Source organism: Hypanus sabinus, chromosome 19 (assembly GCF_030144855.1).
Source record: "Hypanus sabinus isolate sHypSab1 chromosome 19, sHypSab1.hap1, whole genome shotgun sequence".
Lineage (NCBI taxonomy): Eukaryota > Metazoa > Chordata > Chondrichthyes > Myliobatiformes > Dasyatidae > Hypanus > Hypanus sabinus.
This window is the reverse complement of record NC_082724.1, coordinates 20,537,618-20,563,107: the sequence shown is the minus strand read 5'-3', so window position 1 is coordinate 20,563,107 and position 25,490 is coordinate 20,537,618. Positions and strand designations below refer to the sequence as shown.

Here is a 25,490-nt window from a genome sequence, read left to right as displayed (position 1 = left end):
ATATATTGCCAGATATCTTTCACATTAAACATTATGGAATAAACTTTGTAAATGTTTCGGGAGTTTACTTTATTCCAGCATATTAACAAAATTATCTTAAAACAAATTAATATTATTGCAAAGCTTTACATATTTTCACTTGCCCACAGATTTTATTGGAGTTTTCACATTTACAAGTGGAAAATTCTGTCTTATCTCACAGAATAAGCTTAATGTTTTCACTGTTTAAATATCTGTAGCATCTTGGACTAGAATTGTCAGTATTTTATCTGATTGTACAAGAATACAATAACCAGTTTTACATCTTGTGAAGATGAATACGGTTTGACCTTTTTTAAGCAATGACAGCCAGGGAAAGTGAATAACAATGTACCTTTGAATGTTTTCAGAAATCACAGATATTTACTAAAACAGAGAATTAAAACAGAATATTATCTCACTGAAACACAGAAAATTAAGTGCAAGTCAATTGTGGTTTACAAATTTATGAAAGTTGTGTAGTTCAAATTTCAAAAAGTTTGAAGTGGATTTATAATCAAAGTATGTATATGTCACCATATACAATCCTGAGATTTGTTTTCTTGTGGGCATACACAGTAAATCCAAGAAACACAATAGAATCAATGAAAGGTCGCTCCCATCAAAACTGGCAAACAACCAATGTGCAAAAGAAAACAAACTGTGCAAATAATAAAGGAAAATAATAACAACAATAAATAAGTAAGCAATTGAGGAAGTGCAGCGTAGATTCACTAGGTTGATTCTTGGGATGGCAGGGCTGTCTTACACAGAGAGATTGGAGAGATTGGGCTTGTACACGCTGGAATTGAGGAGATTGAGAGGGGATCTGATTGAAACGTTTAAGATAATTAAAGGATTTGATAGGATTGAGGCAGGAAATATGTTCCAGATGTTGCGAGAGTCCAGTACCAGAGGGCATGGATTGAGAATAAGAGGTCAGTTATTTAAAACAGAGTTGAGGAAGAGCTTCTTCTCCCAGAGAGTTGTGGAGGTGTGCAATGCACTGCCTCGGAAGACTGTGGAGGCCAATTCTCTGGATGCTTTCAAGAAGGAGCTGGATAGATATCTGATGGATAGGGGAATCAAGGGATATGGGGACAAGGCAGGGACTGGGTATTGATAGTGAATGATCAGCCATGATCTCAGAATGGCGGTGCAGACTCGAGGGGCCGAATGGTCTACTTCTGCACCTATTGTCTATTGTCTAATATATATTGAGAATGTGACTAGGTAAGGATTTGAAGAATTGTATGCATTTTTTCCAATCATTCATTTATTTAAGGGGAATCATAGTAGACACAAGAACACAGGAGGGAAAAGGAATAGGAGGTTTAAAAGATTTAGAGAAACGAAAGAGGTGAGGGTTTTCGGGAATATAAATACCAGCATGAATCAATGGAACTGAATGACCTCTTTTTGTGTTGTACATTATTTGTACCAATTGAGTTCTTTGTTGCCAAGTAATTGCATGTTCACGCCATTCCTCTCAGAAGCATGTAAATCCAGTATCCTGGGTTTGACCCTGTTTCAAGTGCTTTCAGTGTGGACTTTACATATTCTTGCATGGGATTCCCCAGGTGTGCCTGTTTCTTCCCGTATCCTAAGGGTGCACAGGTAATTGGATACTTGATGCACCATCAATAACTCACACTGAGACGTAAGGCGAGATATCGGCTTTTATTGACTGGAAGAAGGAACCAGGAGTGAGTGTCTATCATACAATGTCCTGGAGACTGAGGCCGAGCGTCAGGCCTCAGATCTCCTTTATACAGGGGCCTGTGGGAGGAGCCACAGGAGCAGTCAGCAGGGGGCGTGTCCAGACAGGCACATAGTTCACCACAATACTGTATTCAAGTTTGCTGATAACACCACTGTTGTGGGCCGGGTCAAGGGTGGCGACAAGTCAGCAAGACCAAGGAGCTGATTTTCGACCAGGAGGAGGAAGCTAGAGGTCCATGAGCCAGTCTTCATCAGAGGATCAGAGGTAGACAGGGTCAGCAACTTTAAATTTCTTGGTGTACCATTTCACAGGATCTGCTCTGGGCTCAGTACATAAGTGCAATTATGAAAAAAGCACGGCCGTGCCTTTACTTCCTTACGAGTTTGTGAAGACTCTAAAACTTTGACAAACCCCTATAGCTAGGTTTAGTGGAGAGTATATTCACTGGCTGCATTACAGCCTGGTGTGGAAACACCAATGCCCTTGAATGGAAAATCCTACAAAAGATAGTGAATGTGGACCAGTCCATCAGAGATAAAGCCCTCCCCACAATTTAGCACAACTACATGGAGCATTGTCACAGAAAAGCAGCATACATCGTCAGGAGCCCCCACCATACAAGTCATGCTCTCTTCTTGCTGCTGCCATCAAGAAGAAGGTAGAGGAGCCTTAGGACTCACACCACCAGGTTCAGGTACAGTTATTACCCCTCAACCATCAGGCTCTTAAACCAAAGGGGATAACTTCACTTGCCCCATCACTGAAATGTTCCCACAACCTATGGACTCACTTTCAAGGACTCTTCATCTCATGTTCTCAATATTTATTGCTCATTTATTCATTATTAGTATTTATTTTTATATTTGCACATTTTGTTGTCTTTTGCACACCAGTTGAATACCCAAGCTGGTGTGGCCTTTCATTGATTTTATTATAGTTATTATTCTATTATGAATTTATTGAGTATATGATGCACCATCAATAACTCACTCTGAGACGTAAGGCGAGATATCGGCTTTTATTGACTGGAAGAAGGAACAGCGAGTGACCACCATACTACATCCTGGAGACTGAGAGGCCGGGCTCAGGCCTTGATTGCCTTTATACAGGGGTCTGTGGGAGGAGCCACAGGTGCAGTCAGCCCCCTGCGTGTCCAGACAGGTACATGTAGTTCACCACAGTATACCCACAAGAAAATGAATTTGAAGGTTGGATAATGGTGACATGTATGTACTTTAAAAATAAATTTACTTTGCACTTTAAATTGCCCACACCTTGGGAGTGGGTTTCCTTCAGGTCCTGTGGTTTTCTCCCGCATCCCAAGTACATGTGAGTAGTTATATAAATTGCCCTAGTATATGGGTAAATATTAGAACCAAGAGGAAATTGATGGAAATGTGTGGGTAAAAGGATACAGATAAAATAAACGAGGGAATGAGACTGCTAAAGCTTGATGGGCCAACTGGCCTAATGTATCATTTGGAAATATGACACTTGTCCATTTATTCCTGCTTTGATCCTCAGTGTGATCCCCTTTCCCTATATCCCCACCGTCTCTCCCCATATCCATTGATGCACTTCCTGATGATGTGTCTGCCTGAAACATTGACTGATCATTTCTCTTCATAGATGCTGCTCGGATTCCTTTAGCATTTTGATATGTGTTGCTCAAGATTTTCCAGCATCTTCAGTCTCTCTTATGTCTAAAAAAAATCTATTTCCTTTTTAAATACAGTGCCTGTACAAAGTATTCACTCCCTGTGGAAGTGTTCATGTTTTATTGTTTTACAACATTGAATCACAATGGATTTAATTTGACTTTTTTGACACTGATCAACAGAAAAAGACTCTTTTGTGTCAAAGTGAAAACAGAGTGATCTAAATTAATTACAGATATAAAATACAAAAGAATTGATTGCATAGTATTCATCCCCTTCAAGTCAGTATTTAGTAGATGCATGCACCTTTGGCAGCAATTAAGCCTTGAGTCTGTAAAGATAGGTCACTATCAGCTTTGCACACATGGACACTGCAATTTTTCCCCATTCTCCTTTACAAAACTGGTCAAGCTCTGTCAGATTGCATGGGGATCACGAGTGAACAGCCCTTTTCAAGACCAGCCACAAATTCTCAAATGGTTTGAGGTCTGGACTCTGACTTGGCCACATCCAGGGCATTGGGATAGTGTATTTCTGATTAACATTGTGTTTGGTCTGATGGCCAAAGAGCTTAATTTTGATTTCATCAGACCATAGAACCTTCTTCCAGCTGATTTCAGAGTCTCTCACATACCTTCTGCAAACTTTAGCCAATATTTCAGATGAGTTTTTTTTCCCAACAGATTCTAGGCAGATTTACAGCTGTGCCATATTCTTTCCATTTCTTGATGATTGACTTAACTGTACTCCAAGGGGTATTCAGTGACTTGTTAATTTTCGTGTATCTGTCTCCTGACATGCTTTTCAATAACCTCTTTGCAGAGTTGCTTGGAGTGTTCTTTTGTCTTGCAGTTGGACTTTCCAGATACAGTTGTATTTTTACCACAATCAATTGAAACACCTTGACAGCACATGGTGATCGCCATTTGACTAATTACATGACTTCTAAAACCAATTGGCTACACCAGTGATGATTTGACATGTCACATTAAAGGGGGTGAATATATAAGCAAACAATTATTTTTGTGCTTTATATTGGTATTAATTTAGATCACTTCATAGAGTTCTGTTTTCACTTTGATATGAAAGAGTCTTTATCAGTTGTAATGCCTAACTAAATCCACTGTGATTCAATGTTATAAAACAATAAAACATGAACACTTCCAAAAGGGATGAAGACTTTTGAGAGGCACTGTATATTAAGTGACTTGACCTCCACAGTTTTTACTGATGGAGAATTCTGCAGGTTCCCCACCCGTCTAGGTGCTTTATTAAACATCTATAGAATTTCTTACAGTTCTTTTATTTCTCATCAGCTTTAATTCATGGCTTACTTTCTCCTTCCTTATTAATCCATTAGTTATTTGTTGCTGCTTTTCAAATTCAGTCCAGTGTTCTAAGCAGCCTCTGATCTTTGCATGTTTGTATGTTTTTGTCTTTCTGTTTGATGCAACCTTAAGTCAGCCACTGGCATCTCCCCTTGGAATTTTTCTGTCTCATTGGAATATATCTATTACACATTCTCTGAAAAATCTCCCTAAGTGTCTGCTAATACATCTTAACTGACTGAACTTTTACCTAATTTCCTTGTTCATTTTTGCTAGTGCTGATATCATGTTCTCAATTTGATCAAAATTCAAGGGTTCATTTATTATCAAAGTATGTATGCCATATACAACTCTGAGATTTATCTTCTCCAGATAGCCATGAAACAAAGAAAACCATGAAAGTCAACTCAGAGAGAAACAGCAAACCCACACCCCAACACAAAAAAAGAGTGGCAACACAATCATCAACCTCCCCCACAAAACAGAACAAGAACATTGAACCCAAAACCCCTACCTCCCACACAAAACACAAGAACATTGACTCCCCAAACCCCTCCAAATGTACAAAAAAAACCTGAGAAAGAACAGCAAAAACACAGATTATTAAAGACAGAAAAAGTTCATAATCCATAGTCCAAATCCATAAATGCAGAACCCCGGTAACATCCACCAACGTCATTGAAAGAGGGAGACAAAATGCAAAGGCCTACACCCGAGCCACAGTGAGCCACCACATATTGATAGGCTGCTCATAGACTCCCTTCTCTGGCAATAGAGGGATCCCATCAGAGATCAGGTAGTCAGCATGATCCCTTGCTTGCCTTCTGCATTTATCTCATTGTTCCAATATTCCTTGACGCATTAATTGATGAACAATGGACACTTTAACTAGTGAAATGGAATTGAACATTGGCTTGTGCTCCATCTCAAAGTTTCTTCACCTTGCTACCTCAAGGGTTTGAACTCAAGCTTGCTCTTGCTTCCTGGAATCTTCTTGGAAACAGCAAAGCACCGAATCATTCAATGGATCTCTAAGCTGTAAATTGCAGGCTCAAACAGTTCATAAACACACTTAAGTTGAAAAACAGACGTGAAAGAAGTGAAACAATCCGTTTCCGGAAGACGTTGACTGAGGGAGTGTTGTATACAGGTGCCATCTTGATTGGATTGAAATTGATTTACTAACATTGGATTGAAAATGGAATTTGATTTTATTGTAAGTTCACTGAATGACAGATTTCTGTCAATTGATAGATAGAAGCAAAAAATGGGAAGATTGAAATGATTAGAAGAAATGGGGTGATACAAAATTCCAATGTTAGAATCATCTAAGTATTTGGAGGTGACAAAATTTAATTTATAGCCTAGAGGTTTTATAAAAATGTAACATTGGATAAAATACTATGTAACAAGTCTCTATCTGATTACAATAGAAATGTAGGGAGGAGGGGAAGTGTGCAAGGCAGTAGAAACGAGTAGAATTCAAAAGTGGATTGTATCATTAAAATAATAAGTAAACATCAACAGGTTGTCTCAAGTAGTTACATGTCATAGTTTTAGGGAATCCAGTCTTAATATTTTATGTTGATAAGAATGTTTGAAGTATCAGGCACCAATCTGAGTGCTAATTTCAAAAATGGTGAATCAAGGAAACTGCTAAAGCCTCGTTGAATCTAGCTGCAAGTTGAGAAAATGCAGATGCTGGAAAACTCACAATTGAAGCAGAAATTTCTGGAAATACTCAGAAGGTCAGGATCTGTGGAAGGGAAACAGAGTTAGTTAGGCAAAGTTCTTTAATCAGAACTGTATTGGCGTTCCTTCTTTGTCACAACCCATAGATATGAAATATGGATTTCCACTCTGGATGTTTTTCATACAATATTGTGAAGGAGAGTTGTATTAACTTGTCTTATAGCACTTAAGAAGTGAAAAATAGAAATAACAGATATAAAGCTACATTTCAAGAAGGCATAACTCCCATCCAATCGGTACTCAATGCACTAAGGCATGGACAGATACTTGCCATTGACTTTCAGAGGGTAAAATGTAAGCACTCTTGTAATTTGATTGTAAAGTAATTTTTATAGGAAATTGTTGGGATGTATTAACCAGGTTAACTATTGAAATTGCAACTATTAATAACTCACGAAAAACAAAACAGTAGGCTGCATTCAGTATATGGAAATGTACTGCAGTGCAGATTTGCATCTTCGTGGGGGGGGTCAGGAAGAAAGTTTGTACTTTATTATTAAAGTAAGAACAATGTAATAACTGTAATTAATAAACTAGTTTGATTACAGGAACCCATTGGGAGACTTCTTTAATATCGCTAATCAGTAGGAGGGAAGTGTTAGCTTGATCTCAGAATAGGTTAAAAGGTTGGCTGAAAGGCCTGTTCTGTGCTGTCTAAAATATTTCAGTTTAAGATTATGAGTAAATTGATTAATGTATTGTGTTGCCTGGTTTTAGATCGTTAGATTATTTTTAAAATTTACTCATTCGTTTTCTGATACAGAAATAAACACCTAGCATAAGCATGTCTGCAAGGATGACGTCACATTCTTTAAGCTCAAAATCATTTTATCATTGCTCCAGAATATAAAAATAGGGATATCAACATTCCGAAATAGCCAACAGTTCAGCATGTCCTGTAAAAGACCCCAAATGACCTTCATTTTCCTGTGAGGATATTAATTTGATGTATAATAATGTCCTAAAATTTAATTTGAAAATTATGGGCAACAGCTTTAACAGTACAATTCTTCATGTAACTTGACGGAGGGAGTAATTGACGGACAATGTTGGAAATCTGAAATAAAAAAATAAAAAAATGCTGGCAATAGAGCAGGTCAGGCAGCATTTGCGGAAAAAAACGGAGTTAAAGGTCAAGTCGAAAATCCTTCATCAATCCCCTTCATTATTTCTAATACGATTATCTACTAACCAATTTTCGTTATTGAAACAAACAGCGATTAAATTGATTTTAAAAGCCACAGTGTTCAAATGTGTTTGTCAGTAATATTTCAAAATTTGAGTTACTGGAGCAAAATATGGCTGAAGCGATCAGCAAAATCCGACAGAGCAACAAAAGAATTTACACACGCACAATAGTCCAAATGGCTTCCTTCTCCATTTACTAACAGACGTCAGTTGTCCTTAGCATTGTGAATTTCATCTGATACAACACCCGCAGCATTTTTATTGGGGCAGACGATGGGGGGAGGGAAGAAGTTCAAGATTTCCAAGATCCTTTGTGTAAAAATTACTGTCGAATTTGACTCCTTAACTAGTGGCTAACGTCTGTCATTCGTGTACTGTCGCGAACGTGTCCATCTATCAATGAACTTCATTTTGTCACATCACCATGACTACACATGTAAATGAAAAAAAGCTATTTTTAAAAAAACACACACACACAAGCGGGGGGGGGGGGCTATCGCTTTTCAAAGTCTCACTGGTTATTTGAACAATGCGCTTATTTTTACGGATGTGGGAGACTGAATTCCACGACCACCATATTTCACGATCGTTTGAAACCCAGGGTTTTGCACAATATCGGTGACACATATTTGAGCAGGGAGTGTTTAAAGTTGGCAAGGTAACCCGTGCTTGGGAAGTGATAGCTGGAGAGCTATTTTTGCGAGCCCGCTTGCAGCTGTCCAGCGGCTCCGCGCTCCGGCCAAGGCGCTGACGTCAGCGGCCAAGGAGCTGTCAATCACCGCGGCGGCTCGGCCGGGCCGGCGGACGGCGGTTTGGCGGCGCGGCCACGGGCCCGGCCCTTTAATCCCGGCGGTCAAGCGGGGAAAACGTGCCGCAGGGGCAGGTGTCGGGGTGAGGGGCGCATTCCTCGTCCGCCCGCCCTCCCCTTTCTCCTCCTCCCCCATCTGCTGTCTCCTCCTCCTCCGTCGCCGCCGCCGCCTGACGTTCGCGAGCGCTGGTCGGACAGCCGGGAGAGACAGAGACATGGTGGCGGGCAGAGGGCGGTCGTCGCACAAACGCGGTTGAGACGGTTTCGCGGCTCCGCTGGCCGAGTCGGGCCAAGGTTATCCCCCCCGCCCCCGTCCCCGTCCCCGTCCCCGGTGAGCGCCATGCAGCAGCATGGGGAAGAGGAGGAGGAGACGACCACCATGCAGAGGGAGCATTTTCTGCGCACTGAGGTGGAGAGGCTGAACCAGGAGCTCAGCGAGACAACCCAGGAGAAGATTCAGGCGGCCGAGTACGGGCTGGTGGTGTTGGAGGAGAAACAGACGCTGAAGCAGCAGTATGACGAGTTGGAGAGCGAGTACGAGACGGTCAAACAGGAATTGGAGCAGCTTCGAGAGGTGAGGCTCCTGAGAAGAACAAAGAATAAATCACAGTCTGACACACTTTTTAACGGTTGCTTTTAAATAGGTATTCATTCAAAATGTAATGGTCAGATTCGTCAACGGAGAACTGACCAGAGCGAATCCCCACCCACTGCTAACGGGCGTTTAACCGTTGACAGATTCAAACTTTATCTTGATAATCTGTACTGCCAGGAATAATAGTTTCACTTTGTACTCGTTGGCTTGTGGGGTAAGAGATCACATCTTTGAATGCCCTGTTATAATTGGCAGAATGGATTTCTTTTACGCTTTGTCTTTCATCCCTACATCCCTTTGATCTCAATCTTGGATCCATCAGTGCACTCCCCAGAGGCATACCCTCATATTTGCCATTCCGTGATGATGAACAGCTCCATTACCTCCTCCCCTATGTTTAAAATGTAAACCAAGCACATCCGTTTACTGAGGAAACAATTTTGTAGGGAATTTTCAGTGCTATTTCCATACAATGATGAAATTCAAAGCATGATTTTTAACAAAATCGTTTCGTGTATATAGCAATCTGCGTATTGTAATTGATATATTCTGACGAAGGACGATTCTTCTGCAGCCATTCTGTGTTAGTCACTGGGAGGTTTTTGAATAAAGTGACTCATCTTGGCTTCCACGCAAGAATTCTTTTTCTGGCTCCTGCTTCAAACATGCTGGTTTGATTTGGGAAGCCACGAGAAAATCTTGAGATTGGACTGACCTAAAGCCTCACTTAGTTACAACATTATGCCAACACAGCACTGTTTTATTCCGCAATAAACACATTGATATGAAGTAACTTTAATAGTCGTATTGCCTTTGATTTGCTTTGAACTTACTTTTGTCGTGGGAAAGCTGGTTTGAATAAGACAATCTGTAGAATAGTTTTAAGCATTACCTTTGAACTGTGCATTTTGAATGGGTTTTGAAAGGTTTTAATAAATGAAAACAAAGCCATGTTTAAAATGCACTAAAAGATCAGAGTTAAAGCAAAACTTTTTATGTTGTATAATTTTTCAAATCATAGATTTTATTTAACAAAGTCTCTCAACACTAATATTTAGTAATTATGAAGATCTTAAATTTGTTTTCTTTCAAATAATATGACTCCAGTCTCAAAGTAGAATACTGCAGATGGCCACCTGAAATAAAAGCAGCTCATAGGTCAGTTAGCAGCGCACAACCCGATAGATCTCAGCCAATTGAGCAGCAATGGTGTGTTTCAGATTCCAGCATCTGCAGTCTCTTCTATTTCCATTGTAGGTCATATAACTTCTTTGGAGAGAGAAGTGGATGACTTTTGATGGAGCATCTTTTGCTCTCTAAACCAATAATATTTTAAACTTTTAAGAAGCATAATATTTTGTCTCAGGGATCTTGGATATAATGAGCACTGTAATTTCTGACATTGCAGTCCTAGTTCAGCATCTGTGGAGTTTTTTTCCATTCACAGTTCCTGCCTTACCCCCTGAGTTTTTCTGGCATTCTCTGTACCATGTTAATTTCAGATTTCTTCAATATTTTGAAGAGTTAGTATGTTAAGAAGATACAATTTCTCTCCTTTCAGGCACAGAATGCCTTGAAAAGGGTACTGTACACCTTTCCATCCCTGGCTGCAAGTTGTAGGCAAAAAATATTATTTCACAAATTACAGTGTTTATTAGCCTGCTAACAATGTTGGCATCATCAACTTGTCTGTTTCACTTCCCCAAAATGTTTACTTTTGTTCATTTAATATGCTTCTGTTATGTCTTTTTTGCAGCGTTTTAATTCTGAAAAGGAAAATTTGCAGATTAAACAACTGGGTCTAATTAATAGTTGCAGGATTTTTTTCTAGCTTTTGAAAAAAGTTACGTGGGGATTCGTAACACATGGGAGCTTTTACATTGTGTTTCTAAATGTGCCAATGATGTTTTAACACTTGAAATTTGCAATGCAAAATAACATACATAATTTGAGAGAATACAATATTTTTTGACATGTTCTACATAGAAGCATTTAATTTTATTAAAGGTGAGAGTTGGAATACTTATTTGCTTGGCAAGCAGAAGTTATGGTTTGTGATGTGTCAGTGGCATTTATAGAGGATCTTCAGGGTTGCCAATGTGTCAGTAAAATGTCAGTTTTTAAAAAAGGAATATCTCTTACAAAATCCTCTGACTAGTTGATTTGGTTTAATTAATTGGTGGTTTTGTTCTCTCTCTGTATAATTGCATAAGGTTATTGTAGCTCCAAGCACTCTATTGGAAGAAATGGCAATTCTTCATAATTGGCAAGTTAGAAATGGCTTTCTCATTAAAGTGAGAAATGGGTCAAATGCTACATCACAATGATGTGTATTCAGCAAAGGTTTTCCATTATTAACAATTACGATTTGTTTGTTTATGAATAAATTAGAAAAATGGCAGGGCTTAATCTTGTAAAGATTGAGATTCATAGTAGGGTTCTAGATCCAGTTATTAACATTTTATAATGGAGATGGAGGTTAAATTTATTAAATGTATTTGTGTAAACAAATAATACAGATATTGTCTTTGCAGCCCTATTATTTCAGCACAAAACCCAGAAGTGTTTGAGTACATCATTGCAATGTTAGTTTGTGCCTGGTAGTTCCACTATTTTGGTTTATAACTGTGTAATTGATGCTCTGTGTACTTTGCTTGATTTGAAAAATTCTTCAGCATAAGAGGATGATTCAGTTAGAGAATAAATAACTCATGCAAAGCTTCTTCATGGGTTAGAGTTTGCCAGATTCAGAAAGCTTGAAAGGAATTTATTTTCAAGATAAACAAAGCTCTAGAGCACTTCTTACTAATGATTATGTGTAAATCTTCCTTTTGCCTAATGACCCAGATTTTTTAATTGAGCTTGCCATTTGTCTGTCCTTGAAGGTTGCATAGGTATGGCCTTCTCCCAGGAAGCCAGCTCCTGATCTTTTAAGAAAGACAAAGCCCTGGATGAATCTCTCAAGACCTGCCCACAGTTAAACTGTGCCTCATGGGCTTGCCAGTTATATGGGAGATTGAATGCTTGTGAAGGTCTCTGAAATACACAAATATTTAAAACGTTTTTTTAACAACCACACAAAGTGGACTTGCAACGTTTGAAATTTAACCCCAATTTATCTTGGACTTGTTCTCATTGCTTTTTGTTTTCATTAAAATGAATTGTACAAGTTGAGATACAGCATTTTGACCTGATATGTAGACAGTTGCCTTCCCACCAGATGCTGCTTGACTTGCTGAATTGCTCCGGTAGATTATTTGTTGCTGGGTAGCAAGTTTCCTGTTCTAAGTTTTTGCCTAAAGATTTTACCTATTGAGTTACTGTACTTCAAATAATGATCATTTGTTTTGAAAATAAAAATACAGAAACAACACACAGCTGGTCAGGCAGAGATGCAAGTTCTTTGACTTTTTTGCTAAAGTTTCTCTGCCATTGTTTTGTTTCAACTTTTCAGCATCTACAGTTTTCTTGATTATTGTAAGTTTGGTTGGTTTCGTAAAAAAAATTGTAGGACGTTGTTGGTTGGCTGATAGGCATTTATTATCTATCCAAAACTGGCATCGGAATGTTGCCATTTCAGAGAGCAGTTTAGAATAAATTTTGGGCCTTGAATTGCATTGGACTTGATATGAAGCTGAGATTTCCTTCTCTGTTGGACTTTTTTTTTAGGACATTTTGTTGTTTCAGGGTCACCAATAACACTTCTGAATTTAAGCTGTGGGGCTTGGATAATGATTCATATACATTAACAATTCTTTACATTGTAGGATTTTGGCTGAGTTTCATAAGCATTGTCCTTTTCATTTTATTTTAACACTTAACATAATATTTTAGAAATAAACATAATGCGAGTAATCGATATGTAAGGATTTTGAGAACAATCGAATGCCAAAGCAACATATCTCGTTTAAAATCTACAATGACTGTGACAATTGAAGATCAGCTGGCTTTTAATGCACACTGATGTTGCTAGTCTGTAGAGAGCTGAAAGCATGAGCAGAAAGCATGGAGAGCCTGGTTTCTGATCTGCATATTGATGAATACAGCTTTTTGTATTCTTGGTGTTGGACATGCAAAAGAGGTAGCAGCTGCATTTCCACAGCGTGAGGCTGAGTAATTGCTGTCTTGTGTGCATGATCAAGCCTTGTGTGAGAGTCAACTGTGTGTGTGAAGGGGGATGTTTGTAGAGACTGGAAGAGAGAAGAGAATCAGCTGTCTGATAGGTGGTTACTTTCAGCTGTTGTGTTCATAGTATCAGACATGTAGTTCTGCCAAATTGTCCTTTCATAAAGCTTTACCTCATTATTTTTTCCTCTTTTTGCAATATTTATTTACTTTTCATTTTTATATAAACTTATAGTTTAGTTTTTATTACTGTATTGCAATGTACTGCTGCAAAACAACAAATATCATGATGTATGCCAATGATATTAAAACTGATTCTGATTCTTTTCACTGTGCATGTATCTGCCATTTCCTGTAATTACATTGATTTATTTTAGAAAGTGTTTGAATTAAGCCTTAATCCTTTATTAAGTCTCCAATAAAAGCATGAATTATCATTTTACTAAGAGGGTTCAGGATTTGGAAAAGTGTTCATACCATTAGTAATATTGAATTGTAAGCACTGGCAGCTCTTTTCAGAATGGCAATAGATGGTGAAAATAGTATATGGGGTGTTGAAATTGCACTCCTACTTTCACTCACTATCTTTGGTTTAATATGCTCACCCTCCTGATTAAATTTCTTATATGCTTTTACCTCTATGTAAATTTTACAGTTTTGCATTCCTTATTTCCAGACTTTTCTCTGACTCCAGATTTAAGACCTTTGCTTCACAACTTGTAGCTTGCTTTCAATTATTTGAACTCTGGAATTCCTTTCTAGATCTGTTTTTGTTTAAGCTAGCTACCTTGTTCCTTTTATCAGGTTCTTAAGTTTTGCCAAGCTTTTCATCATCTCTGCTAATGTCTTTTTTTTTGGCATTTTATCCATTTTTGTATTTGTATGAAAGGTAAGTTCTTCAAAGTGTTGAAAATATGAATAAGCACAGGTGGCTCCTTTTTGGCAAGGGGATGGATTTTATGTATTTTAATGGCATCTAAATAGAACTTCTATTGTATGCAGATCATGCTCACAAATCAACAAATCACAGGGCAGGTATGGTTTGTTGGATTGAAGTATTGATTACAGTAGATGTGTTGGTATTTCTGCATGTAGATATCTTGCTGTTTGAAAATGCACTTTATTCTGTTCATAAAGTCCATATTCAGTAATAAAGTCTAACCTGTTTTGTAGAGATATTCTCAGTTAATTCAGGTTTGAATGTCCTAGTGTTGATAAATTTGACTGCCAATCAAATCATACAATTTAGAATTAATTTAAAGTACAGCCAATAGCTTCAATGTCAAGGTTACAGAAATATAGGTGAATGTAAACCTTGGATTAGTGAAGTTTGTTACTTTGATTTGCCAATTAAAGCTTTTTCTAGTATCGGCACCCATCTAATATCCCACGTTATTGCAAACCATCTGAGCTTTCTCTTGTGCATTGGAAGTTTGCAAAGATTTTGGGGACAAAGTCGTTGCACTTTTTTTTAAAAGATTCTAACAAATCCAGTAATGGATATTGGTATATACATAGGTGATTTTTTTTCACTATTTGTAGGTTGGAATTTTTTTTTGCTATGATACAAATAACCGTGGTGTTGATTTGTGAGTGAATCTGAAACAAGAAACTGCAGTGTTGGAATACCTCTTGGATAAATCTAGATGTGAAGAACTGAGACTGTTCATAAATCTCATCTGTCACAGCATTCCTCTGTGTAAAGCATAGTTTAGATTTTGTGTGGCCTTGATTGCCTGCAGTTACATCTGCCCAGTTGTGAACAAAGAATTTCTGCTTGGGTTCTGGTAATAATAAACATGCACATTATGAGAACATCCTTTCAAAGGTGTTTTGAAGTGTCAAAAAGAGATGAATGGGTCTGAGTATTTGTTTACAATGGTCTCTGTTGTGTGTATGGTTATGCACGCTCACATTTGAAATTCCTTGGGGATTAAGATTTGTGCTCATGTCGTGCCTTAACGGTTTTAATTTCATGTGAAATGTAATTGAAAGGTGTATGACAAAAAACCTTCACTAGCTAACAAAATTAGGCATTTGACTGTCCCCTGAGAAACAAATTCCTAACTGTGCAAAGGTTCACTAAAATTTTTGTGGTATCTCCATTGCAGATATCAATCAAACTTAGGGTTTCCGAGCTTTAGATTTGTTTTGATGTAAAATGGGTGAAAGCACAGCCACTATTAGTTAGATCTGATCTCTAAACATTAATGGAGTTTGCATGCCTTTATATGATTGACATTCATTTAAAGGGTGGGGGAGGATGATGCATTTGCTTCTGGGTACTCAATGGTGTTGAGATTGACGGCTTCAAGTTCCCAGGTATGGAGCATCACCTAGTCCTGGTCGAACCACGTTGATGTCATGGCCATAAAAACTCGCTAGTACCTCTACTTCACAGCGAAAGAAGATTCAGCAAGTTCATATAACCATAAGACATAGGAGCAGAATTAGGCCTTTCGACTCATTGAGCTTGCCCTGCCAATCCATCAAGCTGATTTATTATCCCTTTCAGTCCCATTCTCCTGCATTCTCCCCATAAACCCTTGAATCTATCAACCTCCACTTTCAATATACCCAATAACATGGCCTTCACAGCCTTCTGTGGCAATGAATTCCACAGATTTGCCACCCTTGGCTGAAGAAACTCCTCCTTATTTGTTCTAAGGGTGCATCCTTGTATTCTGAGGCTGTGCCCTCTGGTCCTAGACTTCCTCCACAACTGGAAACATCCATGTCCACTCCATCTAGGCCTTTCAATATTTGATAGGTCTCAATCAGATTGCAGCTTTCCCAACCTGCTCCATCTGATTCTCCTTCCTGGATAATTTTCCATTTCATCTCTTGTATTTATCTACCTTCCCTTCAAATACATGTACACTATTTTCCACAACTACTCCCTATGAAAACAAGTTCTAGAAACTCTCTGTGGGAGATGGAGTTCTTTCAGAATTCCTTATTGGATTTATTTTAGCTTGTCATGCATTCACACCCCCTTACTAGTCACCTGCAGAATAGGAAATGTCTTCTCTATCTATCCTTTTCAAACCCTTGTGATGTTATAAACCTCTCCACAAAAGACTGAGGTGAAACCTCATCAGCCTCCTCTAATGGTTACAACTTCTTCATTCTGGCACCATCCCAGTTAGAAAGCAAGATCACCTCACTCATTTTCTTTGTGGAGAGCAAATGTGCGGTGATGCATAAATGGAAGAGATTCTGCAGTTGCCGAAATTCCAGAGCAACGCATAAAAAAAGTCCCTGTCGATTCTTACCTGTTTTTATCAATGTACTATAGAAAGCCTGATGCTTAACAGTTTGGTATGGTACCCCTGCATGTGACTGCAAGAATCTGCAGAGAGTTACGAAAGCATCTCAGTACATCACTGGAACCAGCTTCCTCTTAATGGACTCTGTCTATCCTTCTCACAACCTAAATAAAGTAGTCAGCAGAATCAAAGATCCCTGCCATTCTGGGTATTCTCTCTTCTCTCCTCCCTCATCAGGCAGAAGATACCAAAACCTGGAATCACATATGACCAGGCTCAAGGAAAGCTTCTATCCCATTGTTAGGAGATTCTTAAATAGATCTTTTGTACAATAAGGTGGACTTGGCCTCAGAATCTACCTCATTATGATTGTGCGCTTTATTATTTACCTGCACTGTACTTCAGTAGCTTTTACATTTTAATTCTGCATTGTTTTTACTGTGGTGTAATTAATCTGTATTAACAGTATGAAAAACAAGCTTTTCACTGCATCTGTGTACCTGTGATAATAAGCCAGTACTGATAGTTTATTGTGTTGAATATTTGAAGTCACGACAATGCGCTGCAGGTAATGTAACTGTCTCAAAGTTCCAGCAATTCAGATTCTGTGCTGTGTGAAGTTTGTATGTTCTCCCTGTGATTATATGGTTTCCCCAGTGTTTGTTTTTATTGCAGGGAAATGGAACTGGGATTTGTCTTGAGAGCAGGATCAAGTGGCCCACTTCTATATTGTAAGGAAATAAAATAAAATGTCCTGATCTAAAGCAGTGTCCATTAGTGCTAAGGCCTCATTAATATGGAAAGAAATACATTCCTAAATTTAAGTTCTTTGTTTTTGCTGCTTTCTTCCTTATTCCTGAATCTTCAAAGAAGTTGTAGACAATGTGTAGGTCCCAGTTAATAAAAATAAGTATATTGAATTTTGATCTTCCAGGTTTTGTTTTAAAATGTGGACTTGCAGGTCTGTAATGAATGACCTAAATCTTGATCTGCCAAAATCCTTTGTCCTTTTCATATTCTTTTAAAATCGGTCTCCCTCCATCTGCTTAATTCTTAATGTTATTGCTCTAAACGTTTCTTTTTAATTTAGTGTTTCAAAATTATTTCCTGCCTTTGTCATGTCCTTGAGTTGGGATTAAGCTAAAGCTGGGATATAGACTGCAGCTCTGTAAATGATATTAACTTTGGATTCGCTCATCAGTGAAAGGAGTTCAAACATTCAAGGCTCAGTTCTCCTTCCATGGATCATTGGTTGTATATATGATAAGAAGATTACAGATTGTATTTGCCTTCCTAGAGGATAGTAAAGAGCAAAGATGTAGCTGTCGAAATGTTCATCGGGAATAAGTGAAATTTTGTGTGTGCCTGGGCTAGTTCTGTCTCTTTGTATATGCTGAATATAATTTTAACCACCTTCACCATCCTAGTGTGCTGACATTCCAAAGGTCCCAGACTTGAAATGTTGTTTTCACAGATGCTGCTTGATCTGCTGAGTTTTCAGCATTTTGTGTTTATTTCAGATTTCTGGCATATGCAATTTAAATTTTCATTATATTGTAAAATTGTATTTCCCCAAATGAGTTAAATTCTATTTGCCTTTTTATTCCTGCCAGACTAATAGATTAATTATATCTTTCTACAATCTAAAGTTTTCTGTCACATGGTTGCTTTCTTTTATTGCCTTCAAATTCCCCATTGCTATATTTAGCTCTGAATTGCTAAAATATAATTGCAAAAAAACAAATGACCAAGTACTAAACTATGTAGAATTCCACTGGGTAATAGCTTTTCAGCCACAGAAACATCCATTATCTTTGACTTTTTGCCAGTTGAGTTGATTTTGGATCTAATATTGATTTAGTTTTCCTTGAATCAGTTGCGCTTTTACTTTAATGTTCCATATAGGAACTTGCTATGATCTGTATCAGACTAGCAAAAGTACTGTCCTTATTAATTATTTGATTCTTATCAAAGTCCCAAATTGCATTGTTTGTTTATGTCCACTCTTATGTGTTGCTATTTTTTTCTGTTGCCTTTGTTGCAACACCTTTCTCTAGTGTCTTGTATCAATCACCACCTGGAACGGGCTTGGTTCAGTTTTTATCTAGAATGTGGTAGCCAGAGAATCGTCTTAGAAAAGTTCTCCTCACGTTACCTTGAGTTCCCCAAGAAATCTATCCTTCCTATTTTTTCAACTGCACATTATCATTGGCATCATCTGGAAGCTTGCTGAGTTCAGTGTGTAGATGAAATTCAGCTCTAACTGTCTGCTCTTAATCCAATGCTTGATTTATCGTGTTGTTTGTATAGTACAAAATTAATATAAATTCCCTGCTACTAAATTTAAGGAAAACACAATAATCATCAAGCGCACAAACTTAATTCCAAGCTGCTGATATTTCCTCTTATGGAAAAGTCAAATGGTGGACATTCTTGTGACTTGTTTGATTAACAATTTCTGATCCTGACTATTAAATAGCTTTTTACTCAGCTTTTGGTGTCTAGAGATCAGAACTGCCCTTGTCCAAGCATTTGCAGAGTGATTGTCTACAAAGATCAACTGGCCTCTTAAGCATGCAAAGCATTTGGTGAGGCAAATGGATTACTGTGTTGGTTTTATCATAGTTCTCTGCTATCATCCATGCTGAGATCTTTTTCTATTGTGCTGTTCAATAAAATGGCAATTCTTCCATGTAACAGTAAGAGGAAAATTTGCAAATACTTTCTGCATCTTAAATTTCCACATTGTGGCTGGTAAAGTACAAGTAACATTATGACAAAGTAGGATGAATACATCATGCACTTCTCATGGCATTGGGATGTCCTATAAGTACTTTGCAAAACAGTTTCAATGCAAAAATTTGTAATGCTGAATTTTGTTCAATCAGTTATTTCTGTGTCATGACTTCAGTATAGTTTGTCAAATTTTTCCTGGTTAAATACAGCATCCTATGAGTCATGGTTGTAAGGAGACTTCACTTCCTCTGTTTATCCTGTTTTGCACAGTGAGAGCTTGCAACTTCAAGATGAAGTTTTGTTTTATAGAAGTCACCTGACCTGGCACAATGAAGGGCAATTGTATGACTGTGGTAATGTTATTAGATATAACTTTATCTCCCTTCTAGAAAATATTTGAAGTCTTTCTAATTTAGAATACCATGGATTTTGTAGTTTACCCTTATGACTTTTGCTTGTGTATGAGTTAAGAGAGGTGAGTCAATCTACAGTCAGAAGATCATTATAGCACAGAAAAGAGCTGTGCCATACATTAAATTCATGCTGGCTCTCTATAGAGTAATTCAGTTAGTTCCATTTCTCTATTCTTTCCCAGTGGCCCTTTAAATTATATAGTTCAAGAATAAGTTCAGCCAGACAAATGAAAGGATTGTGGGGAAACTTGTTGGATCTTTGTTGTAGAACTTAGCATAGGACTTACTCAGCTGATGTATGCATGGCTAGTCAGGAATGATGGTAAATTTATTTGAGGTATGTAAGAAAGTCTTCTTGAATGACACAGGAAGAAGTTGAGCTAGAGGCACATGATTTTCAAGGGTCAACTCCAAGAGAAATTCTGGGGGGGGGGGGGGCTTTTATTGACCTTGTGCAAAGCTTTGAACTTTGTCAGCCCAGTGGCTATAAAGATCATCCATCTCAAATTTTGCTATCTGCATAAAATCTCCGTCTTGATCTGTGTGGTGCCATTCAGATCTGATTGGAACCAGTGAGTCCACAGCAGATCAAATGTTTGTGTGAAATGAAAATGTGTCATTGCCACAACATTTTTCTTTCACTGATTGTGTAAAATTGCTAACTGCTTCTTGTATCTTGGAAACTATCTCTCAATACTGGTAATAATCTTACATGAAGAATTGTACTTGTGCTTCTCCACATCTGCTGTTAAACATAAATCTTAGTAACTGAACTGTAACATTGGAAAATTTGCTGCTAATATATTTTTTCCAATTTTCGGTTCCACTAAGGTCACTTCCATGTATTTTATTCTTTTAGGCTTTTGGTCAAGCATATAGTAACCACAAGAAGGTGGCAGCTGATGGAGAGAGTCGTGAGGAGTCATTGATTCAAGAGTCTGCTTCTAAAGAAGCATATTATGTGGGGAAGATTCTGGAGCTGCAGACAGAACTTAAGCAGATGAAAAATGTACTTGCTAATGTCCAGTCTGAAAATGACCATCTTACTTCCATTACACAACAGCTAAAAGAGGTAATTATAAAAGATTAAGGTAATGAGAAATATACTTTTCAACATTTATTTGAATCATGTTTTGTATCACTTTTGGTCCTTCCCCATTCCCTTGGATCTTGTATTTGAATGTAGTGTTTATTTTGAGGCTTGCGTAGGTCTGTGCCATTCAAAGCAGGAGTGCCTTGCATTTGATTTAGATTTCTCTGTTAACTAATCTCAATAGAGTTGGCAGGAAAAGAAAACTATAATCAGTATAAAAATGAATTGGGTTCCATTTTATACATGTTATTTCTTTTAAGTTTAATATACAAATTAAGGCTAGTTGCTGGTAAACCATATCCATGCAGGCTGGGGCAAACTAACATGAGAAAATTGAACAATTGCTTGTTTAATTTAGTTCTGGTTTCGGCTCAAAATGGTGACTGTTTATCCCTTTTTATAGATACTGCCTGACCTGAGTTTCTCCAGCATTTTGTGTTAATTGCTCCAAGTATAACTTTCTCTCAATGTGATTTTTAATTATTTTAAATGCTTTCAAAACTATTCCCGTGTCCCTCATGAGGAAGTAGTATTGCATTGTGTAAGATTTTTAGAATCACTCCAAGCACTGATAAATAAAGACCTTTTGTATTTAAGATGTATGCTTAATTCAGTCTTTGTTATCCAGACTGGCATTTTCAGGCAATATATTCTGAATGAAAAACATCAGTACTGCAGCAAAATACCATTAAAGAACCAGCTAAAGGTTACAGATGTAATACTATCCAAACGCTTTGCAGTAGATTCAACAGTGCTTAAATTCCCTCAATAATTGTATTTCAAGAATGTTTCCCTACTCATTAGTGCTGTTAGCATTAAAACAGTGGATCTGAAGACTTGGATTAAGGTACTTGCTTCTTTACTGGGTGCTCACCGCTATATTTAACTTCTGCATGTATTGCAAACAATTCACTTGGAAGCCCACTATGGTACCATTGCCTCAAATTCTTGTTAGGTGTTGCTAGAGTTAAATGGGTAACTTGGAACCATTTGATAAGTAAGAGCTTATGCGAACAAACTTGCATTGTAGACAGGTCTGGAAGGTTGGGTTTCATAGAATCCAGGGAGAGCTTGTTGGGTCCGATCAGAATTGGCTTGGAGGTAAGGAGCGGAGGGTGGAGTTAAAGGCTATTCCTCGGAATGTAGGCTGGTGACTAATGATGTGCTGCAGGTGTTGTTGTGACCCTTGATGTTGGTTATTTATATAAATGATCTGGATGTAAATGTGTGCACCTTAATCAGCAAGTTCACAGATAATAGCAAGAAATTAGTGGGTGTAATAGTGAAGAAGGTTATCGCAGATTTCATGATCAGTTATGAAAATGAACTGAAGAGTGGCAAATGGATTTCAGTGCAGATAAGTGTGAGGTAATACATATTGGAAAGTCAAACCAGTGTTGGAACTTCCTTATTGAATGCTGAAGCTGCAGTAGGAGTGCTGTCATGTTTTTTTTTCCCCATCTGTTCTAGGAGAGATGTGGTTAAACTGGAATGAGTACAGATAAGATTTACAAAGATGCTTCCAGGACTAGCTGTAGGGAGTTTGTCCATTCCTTGGAGCCTAAGAGAATGAGGGGTGACCTTTATTGAAATATGAAGCATAAATCAGTTGGATGGCAACAATTTCCCAGGTTAGTGAGGGCAAAAGCTAGGGGCGTAGATTTAGAGTGGAAAGATTTATAATGGACGTGAGGGTGGTGAAAATATGGAATGATCTGCCGGAGGAAGTGTATGAAACGGGTACAATAGTATAATTTTAAGAAGTGTTTCGATAGGCACGTGGAGGGGCAGAGTGTAGAGGGATATTGGCCAAATGCAAGTAATTGGGGCTCTTTGGGCAGAAGAATAAATTGTTTGGTTTTGCTCTGACTCTAAATAGGAGTGGTAATTCCTTCCAGGGATTTCCAAGGAATTTCTTACTGTAACTGGTTGGTTACATTGTGTGGAGATCATGCTCTTAGTTCTCGACTTCCCCCATGAGGTGTAATATCCTCATAAGTATTTTTTTTTGATGAGATGGTTGCTTATTGTGTTGATGAGAAAATTGATTTTTTTTTAGTCTGTCTTAATACCCTCACCCACAAGATTGGTCTCAAACATTTGGTGCATACCCTCCGAGGCATTAAAGAAACAAAAATCATATATGGTAATTCAGACAGTCTTTGAAGTACAGTATTGTGGAGAAACTTTCTTGTTCTTGGAATTCAACTCTCTTGCAATAAAGACCAGCAAGGTTAAGTCCTTTTTAACACCCATTCAGAAAATTGGTGCTGTGGTACAACTAGTAAAGATGTCCCCTGGCTGCACCAGAAACCTAGTGTCAAACCTGACTTCGGGTACTCTCTGCATTGAGTTTACACATTCTATGAACATGTAGGTTTCCACCCATATGGGTGTGTAGATTGGAAGGCTATTGTCACTGTAAGTTTGCTTTATCATTGTGACAGGTACCAAGATGCAGTGAAAAACTTCTGATTTGCACTCTGTTGTGACAGATCATGCCATTTATAATTACACTGAGGTAGTAAGAAGAAAAAAAATGCAATTTTGTGTGTGTGTGTGTGAGAGAGAGAGAGAGAGAGAGAGAGAGAAATAAATAAATTATATATATATTTGTGTGTGTGTATATATATATATGTGAATTGTAGAAACTAGGGAGAGTTGATGAGAATGGGGAGGTGACTAAAGAAATTGGGTTAATGTAGAATTAGTTTAAATGGGAGGTTTTTGATTGGTGTGGATTTGGTGGATAGAAATGTTTCTTTCTGTGCTGTAAATCTGTGTCTCTGCCATTTGGGGTTCTTTAATTTGTAAACTTAATATTTCACTCTTCGAAATGTGTTGGATATGACCTCGTTATTTCACATCAGACTATCTAACATCTAGCTCCACCTGAAAGTAGCTATTCCCAGTCTACTCCTTCCTGGTCTCCCAGTTCATAATTTCTGGATTATCCTTATTCTTATCCATAACCACCTGATGCTCAGTAATTTCTAAAATACTCTCCCTTGACATTCAGTGGCTACATTGACGAAGCTTATGTCCAATTAAAGATGTGTGACTACTATAAAACAACTGAACATTTGGACTCAGAAACGGGAGGGCATTTATAAAAAAAAATCATAATCTTTTTCTGTTCCACTTGTGAAATCCACATCTCTGGAATAATTTTGAAAGTAAATATTGCAGTTGGTCCATTTAAATCTTTTTGACATATCATGTTAAATTCTCCTACAATTTCATAAACTTGATTGATGGAAGGTTTCAGTATAATTACTCACTTAATTTTTTAGAAAAAAGCTTTTAGTTTCTCTAGTGATCCTTGTTAACAATGCTGCTTGGTCTAGCTTTCCCATTATTTGTAATTGCCTTTTATGAATTAGTTGGTGCTGACTGAAGAGCTTTTGTCAAATTAGTCTTCTGCTTTCATATGATAGTGGATTTGATTGACTTGCCTGGTGGATGTTTGACTGAGATTGATTAACTGGAGCAAAAATGTTACATTTGGATTGAAACTCTTGTATAACACTTGGAAGATAGAAAGATGGAAAGCTATGTAGGAGGGAAGGGATTAATTTTAGAGCAGGTTAAAAGGTTGGCACAACATCATGAGTTGACGAGGCTAGACTGTGCTGTAATTCATGATGAGCAGACATTTCCTTGAGCACCTCAGCAGAGTCTCCCTGAACCAAAGTATATTATTTTTATATTCTTAAGGCAAAGGTTAGTAGCAGGTAATTCAATTCACCTTCAGTGGCTACAATAGCTGTTTAATATGATTTTCTGAATTTGACAGATGATTCCACTAAACTATGGTCTGCTGTGAGAGCACCAACTACAAAGCTCTATTTACTACTTTTGGAAAAAGACTACATGACTACACTTGTATTGTTAAATATTGATTGCTGAAACCTCAAATTTGACTGTCTGGAGTCATTAATTTTGGTTTTGGTATGGGAAACATTGCTGAAATGTTATTATGGTGACTTTGTAGTCATTGAAAGCTTTGTAGAAAATGCGGGAGATTTCCATTTAGAGCCATTTTTAAGTTCTGAGTTGATAAATTATAATTAAGAATTTAAAAATCCATATAATTTATTGCAATAAAGGGGTCATCAACTGAACTGTTTCTCCCTTCCACAGGTACTGCCTGACTTATTGAGTGTTTCCAACATTTTCTGTTTCAACTTCAGATTTCCAGCATCGGCAGCATTTTTTTTCTCATCGTTTGCCTTGGATTAGTGATTGGGTTAGCTATTTAAAAGTTTTTTTAAGCAATAAAACTTAAATATGGCAGCCTGACTATGATCTGCTTTCCCTGAGGCATTCTGTCATAGAAATCCTTGTACATTTACAGTTTCATTGACATTACAGTAATTTTTCCAGTGAGCATGTCAGCTTAAGTTTTGTTGACATCCTTCTGCTCATTCCACTGCACATTAATGTGCACTGGAGAGTGTATAACTTGGGTTTGGTTAAATCATTTGATCTTAGTCTTATGACTTAAGAAAGCATTCAGCTTTGTATCACAATTTAAAATTATTTTCCCTATGAGATAACCTGAGGCCTCTGCAGATGAGCTACATTTCAAGAAATGAAGATGAGGCATAAAACATGAGGTAGAAAGTGGGGGGGGGGGGACTTTAAATTGATTAGTACTAGGACTTTCATTTGTGTTAGACCTGCATAACATTTTAAACATTTGAACTAAAAGCACGCAGGATTTCATCTGCAGTAGCTGCTGGAGATAATCTCCTGCAGAGAACACTGGCATACAAGTAGAG

The 25,490-nt window shown here is 37.8% G+C and overlaps 1 protein-coding gene across 2 annotated transcripts in view; it reads left to right on the top strand.

Annotated features, from left to right (window-relative positions):
- The first annotated feature begins 8,441 nt into the window (after positions 1-8,441).
- LOC132377783 (protein bicaudal D homolog 2-like) overlaps positions 8,442-25,490 on the top strand; it is a 55,409-nt gene continuing 38,360 nt past the window's right edge. For both annotated transcript variants that reach the window (XM_059944133.1, XM_059944132.1), the window contains exons 1-2: positions 8,442-9,049; positions 20,473-20,685. In XM_059944133.1, coding sequence (XP_059800116.1) covers positions 8,816-9,049; positions 20,473-20,685 — 447 coding nt within the window. In that variant the 5' untranslated portion in view covers positions 8,442-8,815. The remainder of the gene's footprint in view (positions 9,050-20,472; positions 20,686-25,490) is intronic.